Genomic DNA, 13,039 nt, shown 5'->3' on the forward strand with positions numbered 1-13,039 from the left:
TGGATTTCACAATGGTCTTGTCAGGACACTGGTTACTTTTAATCGTTGCCTTGGTAACGGTATTTTTCCAGTATTGAGATTTAGCTACGTCATACCTTTGGAGATGCTATGCGGTGGACTCTTTTGTCACATTTTTATTTGTGAACCCTCCGTTCCAAAGTGTGTTTGTAAACTAGTGCAGATGTAACCTGGCTTCAGAAGTCTGTTAGTTGACCAAATTCTGTTCAGAGAATATTAAGCTTCATTTAGCCTTCCTGCATGTAATACATCAAGCTGCACAAAATTATATCACATTCGCACGAGACACGGTAGTCTGATATAATAAATGCTATCACAAAAAGGGTGTCTTTTGAACAAAGTATCTCCGCTTTTTCAGAGTACTCAAAAGTGTATTGCCTGCTAACTTTCACAGTTTAGATTTTTATGAGTAGCGTTAGTTTTGAGTTTTGCATCACATCTGAATCAAGATTTAGCGTCATTCCTGGTATTTTTAGTGTTGTCTTAATACTATCGCCTGGCTGTGAAAGCTATAAAGGAGGACCAATTGCCAAAACGGAGGACATTTTCGATTTCTTGAAATACCAGGACAAATCTTCCTAAATGAGAACATATGATAATGATAACCTCAAGTTTGACATATCACAACACTGCAAAAAATCGACCATACCATTTTCAAATTAGCACATTGCCATGTAGTTGAACGACGAATATAGCTCCATTCTGCCAGCTGGTGGATATCATTTTATAATTCATAGTAGTGCATTTGAACATATTTGTTCCGCGTAAGGTTTATACACTGTGTCAATATGAATTCCATTGTTGGTTATGCTACGATGGATAAATCTTTGCACACAGCTCAGTGGGTGAGTCTGCGGATTTTAGCATGGCTTAGGCATCAGTATCAATAAGTCTGTTCTGCGCAGTTTATCTGTAGGGTTGGGCAAAAACGAGGAGCTGAGTGGTATTAAACTTTGAGTCAAGTATTCGTTTCTCACTCGTGATGACATCACGACAGTACAAATGATATACATAGTTCAGATTTGTACCTTTTATGCGGCCACAGGGAATAATGACAGCTCTACATCCCATCAAAGATCATTTGTAGTTTTGGGACCATAGTTATTTCATGCTTAGGGTTTTCCACTACTTCAAAGATATGTCATTTCCAGTAACGTGCATAGCTTTGAACTACATGTTTCGTATGCCGTAATACGATTATTATGCCCATCCATAATTATCTGAAGTGATATGCGATTGTTATCACTTATCATGTAACGTATACCAGGTTCACCATGATTACAACAATATATCGGCGACAGTATCAGTAATGTCTGTCACAGATTGCCAAACAGTCGGTTTGTTACTAACGCATGACTAGATGAAATGGAGCAATATCAAGCAGGTTCTTGCAATACATCTATAGCCATATAATTGCCGTTCACCAGGCTTGAAAATTTGAACCGCACATTTCTAACTGAGGCAGAATCGCTACAATGATGAGCCAATGTAGGTCTACTTCATTTTATTTGACACAAATTTACATATGCAAACACTTCAATGAAGCAGGCCCTAATTAAGTTCTGATGGCACCTCGGCTTCCTATGCTTTTCAAATAATTGGTAGCATAGGTGGTTGTAATATATAGAGACACTGTAAGTATAGAACTGCAGTATGTATATTGATATTGAAATACACTCGAGTTTATAGTGCAATGCACCCAAATTATTATATATTCTATTCAGTTATGGGCAAATTATTGTTGTTTTACAGTTTTTTACGTAATCCTGCAGTGTTTGCAGTCTATTTTAGTGCTCAATCCTATTTTCTTATAGTGCTGGTAGCGGAAAAATGAAGCCCATGACACTGTCACCTAGCAAGAAGGGAGAGGCTTGTTTGGAAAAGGTCAAAGCCTTCATACAGAATCATATAGCCCCATCGGAAAAGGTATGGTATTTCATCGCACAGGTATTATATATATTCTGATGCAACAGTGATTAAAAGGTAGAGGTCAGGGCTGTAATGACTTGAGTCGCAACTTTTCATTGACTTTACTTCGACTCATGTACTTAAAAAGGAAAAATTACTCAGCTTGACTGGGTCCCATTATGCATTGACTCGACTTAAACCAGAGTCATTGCGCATGACTCTACCAATCCATATGACTCGACACATTCTATATCACTTATTCCAGCCTCGAATATCAGGACCATTTGAAAAATAAGCTCAGAATATGTTACAAGTAAGAAAAAATGAACATGAACTCGATACTGAACAGTAAACACTATGACTCAGACTAGGACTGCAGTCTTAAGACTAGGACTTGAGACTCAGGCTTCCCTCGGTGGTGAATTGAAAATGACCCGACTTGAATCGAGTCAAAACTATAAAAGTCAAATTGACATGTGACTAGGAACCTTGTGACTTGATTACAACCCTGGTAGAGGTTTGTCAAATATCCAGTTTTGCTGCTCAAGTGGGAGTACAAGTAACACCGTTGATTTCAAGAAGTACTCTCGAATACTCAAATCAGATTGCCATGATTAATTTACATTTTCTCCTATTCAGGAATACTATGATTTCTACAAAATTGAAGGGAACAGATGGAAAATTTGCCCCATTGTGGAAGATTTGAAGGTGAGTGTGTGCAAAATATATCTCAGGAGAGAGAGAGTCTGTGTGTGCGTGTCGATTGTGTTGTTGATACAACTGACGAGAGTCAGTTTTGCACAAGAAGATTTTTCTGAAATTTAGCTCAACCCTCCCCATTTTTTCGAGCTTGGGACGGGCAGAGGCAATGGTGTAGACAGGGAGCAGAATTGGGAACCCTCTACCTCCTTTGCAAGATCAATTCTATCCCATTTTGAAACCCCTCATTGTTCTCTCGGAGAGAGTCATCTGCTTATCCCTTATTCTGAATGCATTGGCATATTGTTCATATTGTTTCTTCGTTCCATTGTTTTACACCAGACCTTGTAATTTTTAATAGTAATCGCCCACTCCTGTTGTACATTGTCATAAGAACCTAAATCTTTATGATAAGTCATTTGTGATACTAGATTATGCCCCACATTCAGTCATTGATAGCGCACCGTGTATTCCAAAATGTAGTATTTTGTTACTTTCTGCCTCTGCTATCAGTTCCGGAATGATATTCTTCAAAATATCAACTGCACTCTCACAGAAGACCGCGGATTACATTTGCTATTCGGCTCTTAAGCCATATCTATTATTTTCAAGAAAATCCTTACTATTGCCTCTGATTGAATACAGTTTCCGTCTAAGTCGTAACGGGCAATATCTATGATGGAATAAAACACAAAGTTCTGACCCACGTATAGTATCGATGTTATTCCTGCAGGCGAAAGCCAAGTCTGAAGGACTTTGGAACCTTTTTCTGCCGGAAATCAGCGGCTTGAGCAATGTTGATTACGCTTACGTCGCCGAACAGCTGGGAAAATATCATTTCGCTCCGGAAGTCTTCAACTGCAGCGCACCAGGTTTGATGATAGGCCTATCTATATAAATTTTACTAATCTATGACCATTGTGTTAAGACTTATACAAACTGCCAATCTAGTTATTTTATGGTCAACTATCTACTGTTTTTTGAGTAGTTTTAGTTCTAGTTGCGGATTTTGAAAGTGAGCAGTACTAGTTCTAGTTCTAATTGCGCGTTCGAAAAATGTTGAAAAACAACTAGAATACATATGTCGTCATTTAGCATGAATCGTAATACCAGTGTTTTGTTGTGTGATATTCTTGTATCTATTGTTACCTCAGAGTCATAGTGCTACTAACAGTTGCATAGCCAGACGTTGGTTTTTGGGACGAAACCCCTCTCATTTCTAACTGGAAACCCTGCTTTTATCGTTATGCCGATTCCATCTTCAATATTTTATCTTCATTTTGTAATTTAGCAGGTTTTTTTGGCAGATCAAACTAGTGCAAATTGCTGCAGTTTCAAAATGCGACTAGAACTACCTACGGTGAAATTCGCAACTGGAACTAGAACGGATGAACTTTGAAAGTCCGCAACTAACTATAATAACTCATGATGCGAATTCATGAATTGCAAATGAGCTGAGAAATTATGGAAAGCTATTAAATGTCAAATCCGATGCAGTTTGTAAATAAAACCACGCAAATATCGCAGTCCCAGATACTATCATATAACCTATATCAATTTTTTCTATAAGATACTGGCAATATCGAAGTTTTGTATCGCTATGGCGACGAGTATCAAAAGCAAAAATGGCTCACGCCATTACTGGAAGGAAAAATTCGATCCGCGTTTTGCATGACAGGTTTGTATCATTCTGTGTTTTATTCAATATCCTGTATGTTGACATTTGATTGTTTCTACTTTTAGAACCAGCGGTAGCTTCAAGTGATGCGACCAACATGCAGTTATCGATGACACCCGATGGTGAAAGCTATATTGTTAACGGCAGAAAATGGTGGAGCAGTGGTAAGCTGGGCTGAGCATAATGATTCAAGTACTCGAATGTGGAAGGAGTATTAAATCTAATGACTCAAGTGATGAGGGGTAATTTTTTTCAAATACTTAAGTTGTACGCTCTTTGGTACTAAGAGTTAATTTATCAACGAGAATTATAGTTTCGATACTATTTCCCTTTGAAAGTCTTATAACCTTGATTGGTCTTATTGCAGCAGGCGAACCAACAGCAGCATCACGTAGTGCGACGAAATAGGAAAGATTGGGAAAATATCAAAGTGTCTTTAATGTGATGTAGAACCGGCATTCTATTTTTCACGGTGGCAGAACACGTATATATTCCTAAACTTTCAACGTCAGTGGTTCTCAACCTTTTTGTCTTCGCAGATCCCCTTTGAACCGCCACAGTCCCCCTCCACAGTTTTAATTGACATCTGTCTTGTGTAAATACTAACTGTAGGCTAGTGATAAACAGCGACACGATGACTTTTCCTGAAAATAACACGGTATTATTTGTGAAGAAATTAGGAAGACTTGTGGTATTTCAAAGCGAATTCTGCAGCTGCATTTCTTGATATACGCGTTCGTTAGGGTGGAGTGAAAAATGGAAAATTTTAAATTACAAAACTGACACTTGATATGCGGTGCCGAATATGAAAAAAATAATTTCTGTAATAATTTTGGGCTCGTGCGCCCTCTAGTGGTCGTGCAATTTCACCGAACGAGCCAAAAATAGGTAATTTCGCTATATATTGATAACCGCTTACACTAGAAAGCTGATTTTGGGCTTAAAATATGCAGAAGTAACGAGTTTTTATCTCACTTCCACAGAACTGTGTCTTAAAGATGAACAGAAAAAAAGTTGAAAGCAAATTATTGATTTTTAGAAGAACAGTAGTAGAATATTTTATCTCAAACTGCCGATCTGTTAATGTGAGTTCTGAAGTTTTAGCAGTTATGGAGCGAAACTGCCTCGTGATTTCTTCAATGTAAAAGAATACAAATCTGGTTGTCTACCATTTTGCAAATTTGGATGTTCTGGGGACCCCCGGTTGAGAACCACCGTTTCACGTCTTCCATACTGTTGTGATTTCACAATGAGCCATAATCGACTCTAAGCCTAATACTTGATTTAAAATGGAAGCACTCAGCTACTCTATTTTGCCCTCGCAGTAACTCATTTTGATACCACGATACAATCAGATATCATTCGTTGAATTCAATACTCAGGAGCTGGAGACCCGAGGTGCAAATTCGGGATCGTAATGGGCCGCACCACAAGCCCGGGCAACAGAGGACCCAACCAGGCACACACTATGGTTATTGTGCCGTTCGATACGCCAGGGGTGACGCTGGTAAGGCCTCTGAGCGCCTTTGGTTTTTTTGGTAAGTTTTTACTTTCCCTTCACCGTTAAAGATGGTAGTTGTGAAAATTCCACTCAATTTAATTTGAATTGATGATATCATACTTGGTGATATGATTGTTGATATACAATGTCCTTCCCAAATCTCTACTAGTTGCTGACGATTACCCCTGACGAGTGTCAGCCGGATATATTTTGGGTTATTCCAATGCGGTTGTATATGGCTCCATGATTCTCTGAAATTATGACTGTTAATATTCACTCTTCTCTTAATGTCTCTACTAATTCCTGATGATTGCCCCTGACGATGGTTGGATGGAAATATCTGTTTTTTTGTGTATATGTGAATATATTATCCAATTGTATATTGAAGAACTAGAACTAAAACTGCTCACTTTTCAAAATCCACAACTAGAACTAGAATTACTAACTTTCCCAAATCCGAACTAGAATTGGAATTACTCATTTCCAAATACGCAGCTAGATCTAGAACTACTCTTTTTCCTATATCCACAACTGGAACTAGAACTACCCCCTTTCCAATATCCACAACTAGAAGTATATCTACTCAAAATTTGAAATCCGCCACTAGAACTTGCTGGATTGGTGGTTTGTACAAGTGAATATTCTTGTTTATTATAATATAAACATGTTATTCAGTTGCATATAAAACTCTGCACATTCGATGGTGTCTTCAAATACTCTCTTGCATGGAAAAGTTATTTCGGTACTATGTTTTCATGACAGACCACCCCTACGGCCGTATGGAGATCGAATTCGACAACGTACGCGTTCCGAAACGGAATTTGATCGGCGGCGAGGGGCGGGGCTTTGAAATCGCTCAAGCAAGACTCGGCCCCGCTCGGGTGCATCACTGCATGCGCTCGCTCGGTGAGATTTGTTTGTTTTTATGCGAAATATTAAATTTTCAAATTTTGCAGATTTTACAATGTAGGTTTGATGAAGCCTTGTGGCATTTATTGTATATCGCGGAGTTTGACAGCTAGCAAATTTTTCAAATTAGATTAAAACTCGAATGATACCTACACGTTTTTTTCCAAATTAGACTACAATTACTGAATTAGCAATAACCTGTCCTCTCATATTACGATATCTTCTTTTACTTTTCATTCAGTGTGCATGTCTCCTCGTTACATCACCTAGGCCAGGGGAGTGTCTGATTTCGAAGACTACTCCAAGTTGTTTTGAGACCTTCCAGATTTTGTGGTGTGTTGAAATGATGGAATTTTTAGCAATAAATGGAATTGAATTGAAGAATTAAATCCCGAATTACAAAAAAACACGTCCAAATACAAGATGGTCTCATATCAAATCATAGTTTATTGTCATAACCATGAAAATAGCATTTTCAAGAAAATCAGTATTTTTGACTGGAATTAAAATTGGAGCATAGCCACATTTCACAAAATATATTGGAACGGATTATCGGCGTTTGATTGAAATTTACAATTGCCTGTTTACAGGGATAGCGGAACGATGCGTGGAATATTTCTTGTCGAGATCCTGGCAGAGAAAAGCTTTCGGGAAGCGGCTTATTGACCACGTGAGTGCGCGAAGCCGGTGGTTTTCATACTTTTCGGTACCGGTAAAATTGCGGAAAAGAAATTTGCTAGTTTGGGGACCTTCAAAAAGGAAAATTAGCCTGAGATATAAGAAATATTACGAGCCGTTCATCGGGGTTGTAACCAAGTCACAGGTCGATGTCACTTTTGTAGTTTTGACTCGAGTCAAGTCGAGTCATTTTCAATTCACCGCCGAGTCCAAATCAGTGAGTACAGGGTCGAGTCCGAGTCACAGTGCTATGACTCGAGTCCGAGTTCAAGACTTTATGTTCCCTGTTCAGGTGCGAGCTCAACCCACAGTCTTAACAGTTTCTGGCCCTATTATCCAAGTATCAGGACTGATAGATGAATTACCAATCATATGAGGACTTACTATTCCTCGAAGTTATGATGAAATGTCTGTCTTGGCTGTCCCAGTCTTGAGTCATATGACTAGGCTCGAGTCAGGCACAATGACTCGAGTACAAGTCGAGTCATTACAAAAATTGACTCGAGGCGAGTCATTACAGCAGCCCTGCAACTCATGCAACTCGAAATACAATGCGTTTTTGATATTGCATCACATCACATGTAGATTGGTTTCAGTTCAAAGATGCTGACCCTCATTGAAATAAACCAGAATATTGTTTGCTGACACTCGTCAGGGGTAATCGTCAGCAGCTAGTAGAGTATTGGAAAGAACATCTTATATCAAGAATCGTATCACGAAATATGACGTCACCGGCAGGAAATTTTGAATAATCTGGTTGAAGAGACCGCATACTATTTTAGTTGGTACACATATTCTTTATGTAGGCACAGACTTGGTTGGCCTATTCAGATAAATGTCGACTCCAAGGCACCTCAATGAATGTGTGTAATATCTGTATATCTATACCGTCTGTTGAAAACCACTGCACTTGCACTAAACAATACCTTGGTACATGGCATTTGAAATATTCTTCCTTCGCAGCAAGTAAACCAACATCATTTAGCGGAAACGCGAATCGAAATCGAACAGGCAAGACTGCTGGTGCTGAAAACTGCGTTTCTCATCGATGAAAACGGCGGCAAAGCCGCTAGGAAATTGGTTAGTGATACGTTGTTTGTGTTTGCTTCTAGAATTTCAAGTTAAAGGTAAATAGCTTTATCTAGAAAACTCTAAGATAGAATTGTAAGCAGTAAAAAAAACACAACCATTTAGGTAGTGATATGATGCAATTAGTCTAATCATCGAAGGACAATCGGGACGAGAAATTGATGATTCACAAGGCTAACGTTGAGTGGTGTTGTCGCAATATTTCCGAGTACATTTATCGCTTTGACAGGGTAGTTTTTGTTGTTGTTTGTGGTGTACACGATGCTTGTCGACTGCCACGGTGATTTACACCAGACCAATTTTCTTCATTTTTACGCTGTAGATGCCGACTGCTAGCACGGCCCACTTTCTAGGCTTTTATAAGACATCGCTTACACGGATGAGATGGCGAGGTGTAGCCTAGGAAATCCTGGAAAACTTCGGTAGGAATTCTGGTACAATCCACTTTTTCAACTCTGCTCGAGTGATGGAGAAGGGCTCATATTCATACTATCGTAATTTTCCTCAGAATTAACAGTTTCTGGTCCTATTATCCAAGTATCGGGACTGATAGACAAGATACCAATCGTGTGGTGACTTTACTATTCTTCGAAGTTACAATCAAATGTCTGTCTTGGCCGTCTTAGTCTCGAGTCATATGACTCAAGTTTAAGTCGAGTCATTTCACGAAAAAAAAGACTCGAGTCAACGAAAAATCGTGACTCGAGTTGGAGTCGAGTCATTAAAACCTGGTGTGGATTATACCACTACGCTATCTCACCTCTCTTCTGCATGCTTGTAACCAAGTCGCAAGGTTTGGTATCAATTTTTCTTCTTCAGTTTTGACTCGAGTCAAGTTGAGTCGTCTACAATTCAACACTGAGACAAGTCCGAGTGTTGAGACTCGAATCCGAGTCATAGTGTTATTACTGTAGTGAATATTTTTTTTACATGCCAAAAAAGTCAAAATTGTTGTCAAAATTATAGCGTTAGGTCAAAAAATGTCAAAATTGTTTGCAAAGTCAAAATTTTTCTGCAACCTGCACTTCGATTGTATCGTAGATTTTGCACACTTGTTGAACTTATTTTGACATTTCACAGCTGGTAACCTATTTTATAGGCCTACTGTTGTAGACGGCCCATCGTCTGCTCATTGCGAATCATAAACATTCAAATGAAACAAATAAATTTACATGGTGTTATGGTCAACGTACCGCATTATCCTAACTGAAGCAAGACTGCGTTGCATTGCATGGTTCTTATATCGAGAAGCGCATGATGAAAAATTATGATGTAGACAACGTCGTCAGAATGATGCAGCACGGTGTGTCACCGGCAGTGTACGCAGATAGGGCCAGATTTCGTTAAAATATAATTTCATGAAAAATTTGTCAGTTTTCGAGTCGGAAAAGTTTTTTAAGGCCAAACCAACTTCGTAAGTACACACAGTTCCAACTAGAAATGAAGATAAGTAGAACAATTCTTTATTATGTGGGTAAACACCTAATTTGAACACGTTGGGTCAAAATTAAGTTTTTAAGGTCAAAAAATGTTAAATTTTGATTTTTTAGGTCAAAATCTTCCGTTTATAAGTAAAAAAAATCGACCCAGTTATCACTGTATAGTCTTGAGATCCAAGTGATGTTCAACTCATTTTTTGGTAATCTGCTCGCGCGAAACTAATTCCTCACATTCGTAATATACACGTTTGTCTCACTCTTAGCCAGATATGGATAGTAAAGGGAGTAGTTCTATATTTTGGCCCGATTTGGCTTGAGTCATATGAGTGCTATGACTTGAGTGCAAGTTGAGACATTTTCAATATTTCGAAAAATGACTCGAGTAAGGTCGAATTAGTGAACAATAGCAGCTAAAGTCTTAACTCTCGATTCATCACAACCCCGCTCCCTCAAGATTTATTGCTCTTGAACTTTTGACGTTTCCAGATATCCATGATGAAAGTGGCTGCTCTACGGGCGTTCAAAAACGCGGTAGACAAGACCATTCAGATCCACGGCGCCGCTGGAGTGTCTCAAGACTTCCCGTTTGCTTCGTGGTGAGTAGAATCTGCACCGTGGCCTGCCGATCGGGCGCTAATTACATTCAGAGGTGGTGAAAGGAGTTTCGCTAATTTTTCCAACAATGAAGTCGGAGTCACAAAAATTTGGAGTCGGCGGAGTTTTTAAAGTCAAGTCAAGTACTTTCAAAGGTCTCTGAAAATTGCCGATAGTAAATAAAATAGCATTTGTGTGTACCAACTATTAATATTGATATTATTGAAAACTTACACATATTATTCGCGAATTTCAATTCAATTGCATAGAGAAAGAAAGAATTCGGTAATTAGTTACCTGGTTCGTTATTCAGTACTTGAATAGAGCTTTCAATACAGCATCCATTGTATTATAATATTTACTGAACACGAGGACTTTTGGGGTGCCTCTTTTCTGCACTTGAAAGGCGAAACCAAAAAGTCAAAGTTTTCGAGTTCAATAAGTATCATAGTGTTGGGATCAAGTCACTACCTTCGAGTCACGAGTCATTTCGAGTCATCACACATTTTGACTCGAGTCAAGTCGAGTCTCTCGATTTTTGGAGGTGACTCGAGTCAAGTTAAGTCACTTGATTTTTCAAGTCAGGTCAAGTCACGAGTCACGTCAAAATTCAAGTCAAGTTGCCTTTTTCGAAGTATGAAGCATGATTACGTCATTGCATTTCGCTAGGTGTCGGAATAACAGATTGATTGGTCATTGATTCTGAACCGATGAACGAATATTGAGTTAAATATACAAATAAATGCAACAAGGGGCTGTATCGCTCACATAGAACTATTAAACTACGTAAGTAATTGCATAGCCTCATTTTATAGTTACCAGACAAGATAAAGAATCGAGAAACGAATTGATAAGATGCAATATATCACCCATTTATACATAATATTGGTATGATAAAAAACAAGCGGTTCGGTTAAGATAAGAACAGAGAACAGAAATAGATATTTTGCTATTAAATTACATTATTACTAGTTTAAGACAACGTAAGCTGTAGCTTCGATCACTTCGTTTGTGGTCCATATATTTGTGAGAGAATATTTGAGGATCAGTGAAACGCACGATCATTGAATGACTGGTCGGTCTCACGGATTACACAAGTGTTTGGCGAACAATCCGAACATATGCTAGATAAGGTGATTTTTACTTGATGACTTGAAATTGACTCGTGAATTTTGCTCCGAGTCACGAGTCAATTCACATTTCTGATACGCCGATTCAAGTCAAGTCATTTTAGCAAAATGACTCGAGTCAGTCAAGTCATACGAAAAAGGTGACTCGAGTCATCCCAACACTGTATCATACTACAGTGGATGTTGAAAATTAAATTCAGTAATTGTAGTTCGAAAGAAATGTGTAGCCATGATTCTAATTCTAGTCAAGTTTGGAAAATAAAATTTTCACGTCCATATTGACAGGTTTGCTTCAGCGCGCGCATTGCAGATTGCCGACGGCCCAGATGAGGTTCATCTGAGTTTAATCGCCAGGATGGAGATATCAGAACAGTCGCAGAAATCGAGATTATGAAAGAAACGAATCAGTCATTTACCAAATTTTACATGATCCTTGAAACTGTGCCGAATACTTTGAGTTCAATTGTTGTCTTCTGCAAATTTCTCAGTTCTATCTATCATTGCGAGATATGCGTGTTATCACACTATGAGCTTGTATGTGATTACCATAATCTTTTGGCCATCTCTTGCTGTCCGTGCAACTGCAATTGCGTTACTCACGTTTTTAAAATGATCAACCCAAGTCTATGCAATGATAATTAATAATTCTTTCATCCGTTTTTACTTTTATGCGAATTTTCAACATCGATTGTTCAACGTGCGTTCGTTTTGTGATAAGAATGCGTTCTATCGCGGTGGAAATGCATTGACGGTCGTGAAATGATAATGAATCGTCTCACGTACCTAGATTGGATATCATCGATTAGTTTGAATGCAATTGTTCCAACTATGATGCCCGCACTCATTCGTCCTGAGCTCCTAACGCCCTCACGTGTTTCGAGCTCGCAATACAGGCTTTCGAAAGCGCAACAACAATGACCCAGAAAGCTGGAAAATCGCGTGACGCTATAATCTTTCGCATTCGCAATTCATGTCAGACGCAGTTCATCTGGCTAATGAGTCGGTTCAGCGCTAGCCTGTATATCAGTTCATTTTAATACTCGTTTCAAAACACGACAAGATATCAATCTAATGTAAATGTAGGAGGGAGTTGAAAGAACTTGGAGTAGACGTTTATTCCAACACCTACCTTCTAGCTCGTAAATATAATAGAATTGTACTGAATTGGAAGTAACGCAGCGATTGACGAATAACAGATGAAGGGTGATGGAAATGAAGTGACATGGTGTTGGTAGGCGAGGTCGTTTTGTCGGTGTCCGGTCAATACCGAGAGAACCATTCGCGAGAATGAACCAGTGTTGGGATCAAGTCACTACCTTCGAGTCATTTCGAGTCATTGCACATTTTGACTCGAGTCAAGTCAAGTCACTCGATTTTTGGAGGTGACTCGAGTCAA

At 38.8% G+C, this 13,039-nt stretch overlaps 2 protein-coding genes and 2 long non-coding RNA genes across 6 annotated transcripts in view; 3 read left to right on the forward strand and 1 right to left on the reverse strand.

Moving 5' to 3' along the window:
- LOC145449788 (acyl-CoA dehydrogenase family member 11-like) overlaps window positions 1-12,581 on the forward strand; it is a 40,560-nt gene extending 27,979 nt beyond the window's left edge. Inside the window, exons 9-19 of one of the 3 annotated variants that reach the window (XM_080328234.1) lie at window positions 1,833-1,944; window positions 2,566-2,634; window positions 3,359-3,497; window positions 4,196-4,303; window positions 4,369-4,467; window positions 5,686-5,841; window positions 6,567-6,710; window positions 7,304-7,383; window positions 8,355-8,471; window positions 10,406-10,515; window positions 11,954-12,581. In XM_080328234.1, coding sequence (XP_080184360.1) covers window positions 1,833-1,944; window positions 2,566-2,634; window positions 3,359-3,497; window positions 4,196-4,303; window positions 4,369-4,467; window positions 5,686-5,841; window positions 6,567-6,710; window positions 7,304-7,383; window positions 8,355-8,471; window positions 10,406-10,515; window position 11,954 — 1,135 coding nt within the window. In that variant the 3' untranslated portion in view covers window positions 11,955-12,581. Of the gene's footprint in view, window positions 1-1,832; window positions 1,945-2,565; window positions 2,635-3,358; window positions 3,498-4,195; window positions 4,304-4,368; window positions 4,468-5,685; window positions 5,842-6,566; window positions 6,711-7,303; window positions 7,384-8,354; window positions 8,472-10,405; window positions 10,516-11,928 lie in introns of all 3 variants that reach the window. The other 2 variants (XM_080328229.1, XM_080328221.1) reach the window with 2 other exon arrangements.
- LOC145436382 (protein bicaudal C homolog 1-like) overlaps window positions 1-13,039 on the forward strand; it is a 788,516-nt gene that overhangs the window by 545,773 nt on the left and 229,704 nt on the right. The gene's annotated exons all lie outside the window — the stretch shown is intronic.
- Window positions 1-13,039, reverse strand: part of LOC145436956 (uncharacterized) — a 416,296-nt gene that overhangs the window by 169,791 nt on the left and 233,466 nt on the right. The gene's annotated exons all lie outside the window — the stretch shown is intronic.
- LOC145437004 (uncharacterized) overlaps window positions 1-13,039 on the forward strand; it is a 214,972-nt gene that overhangs the window by 63,044 nt on the left and 138,889 nt on the right. The window lies entirely within an intron of this gene.

This window comes from Botryllus schlosseri, chromosome 1 (genome assembly GCF_051294905.1).
Source record: "Botryllus schlosseri isolate E-star chromosome 1, Bs_hap1, whole genome shotgun sequence".
In the NCBI taxonomy this organism is placed as follows: Eukaryota; Metazoa; Chordata; class Ascidiacea; order Stolidobranchia; family Styelidae; genus Botryllus; species Botryllus schlosseri.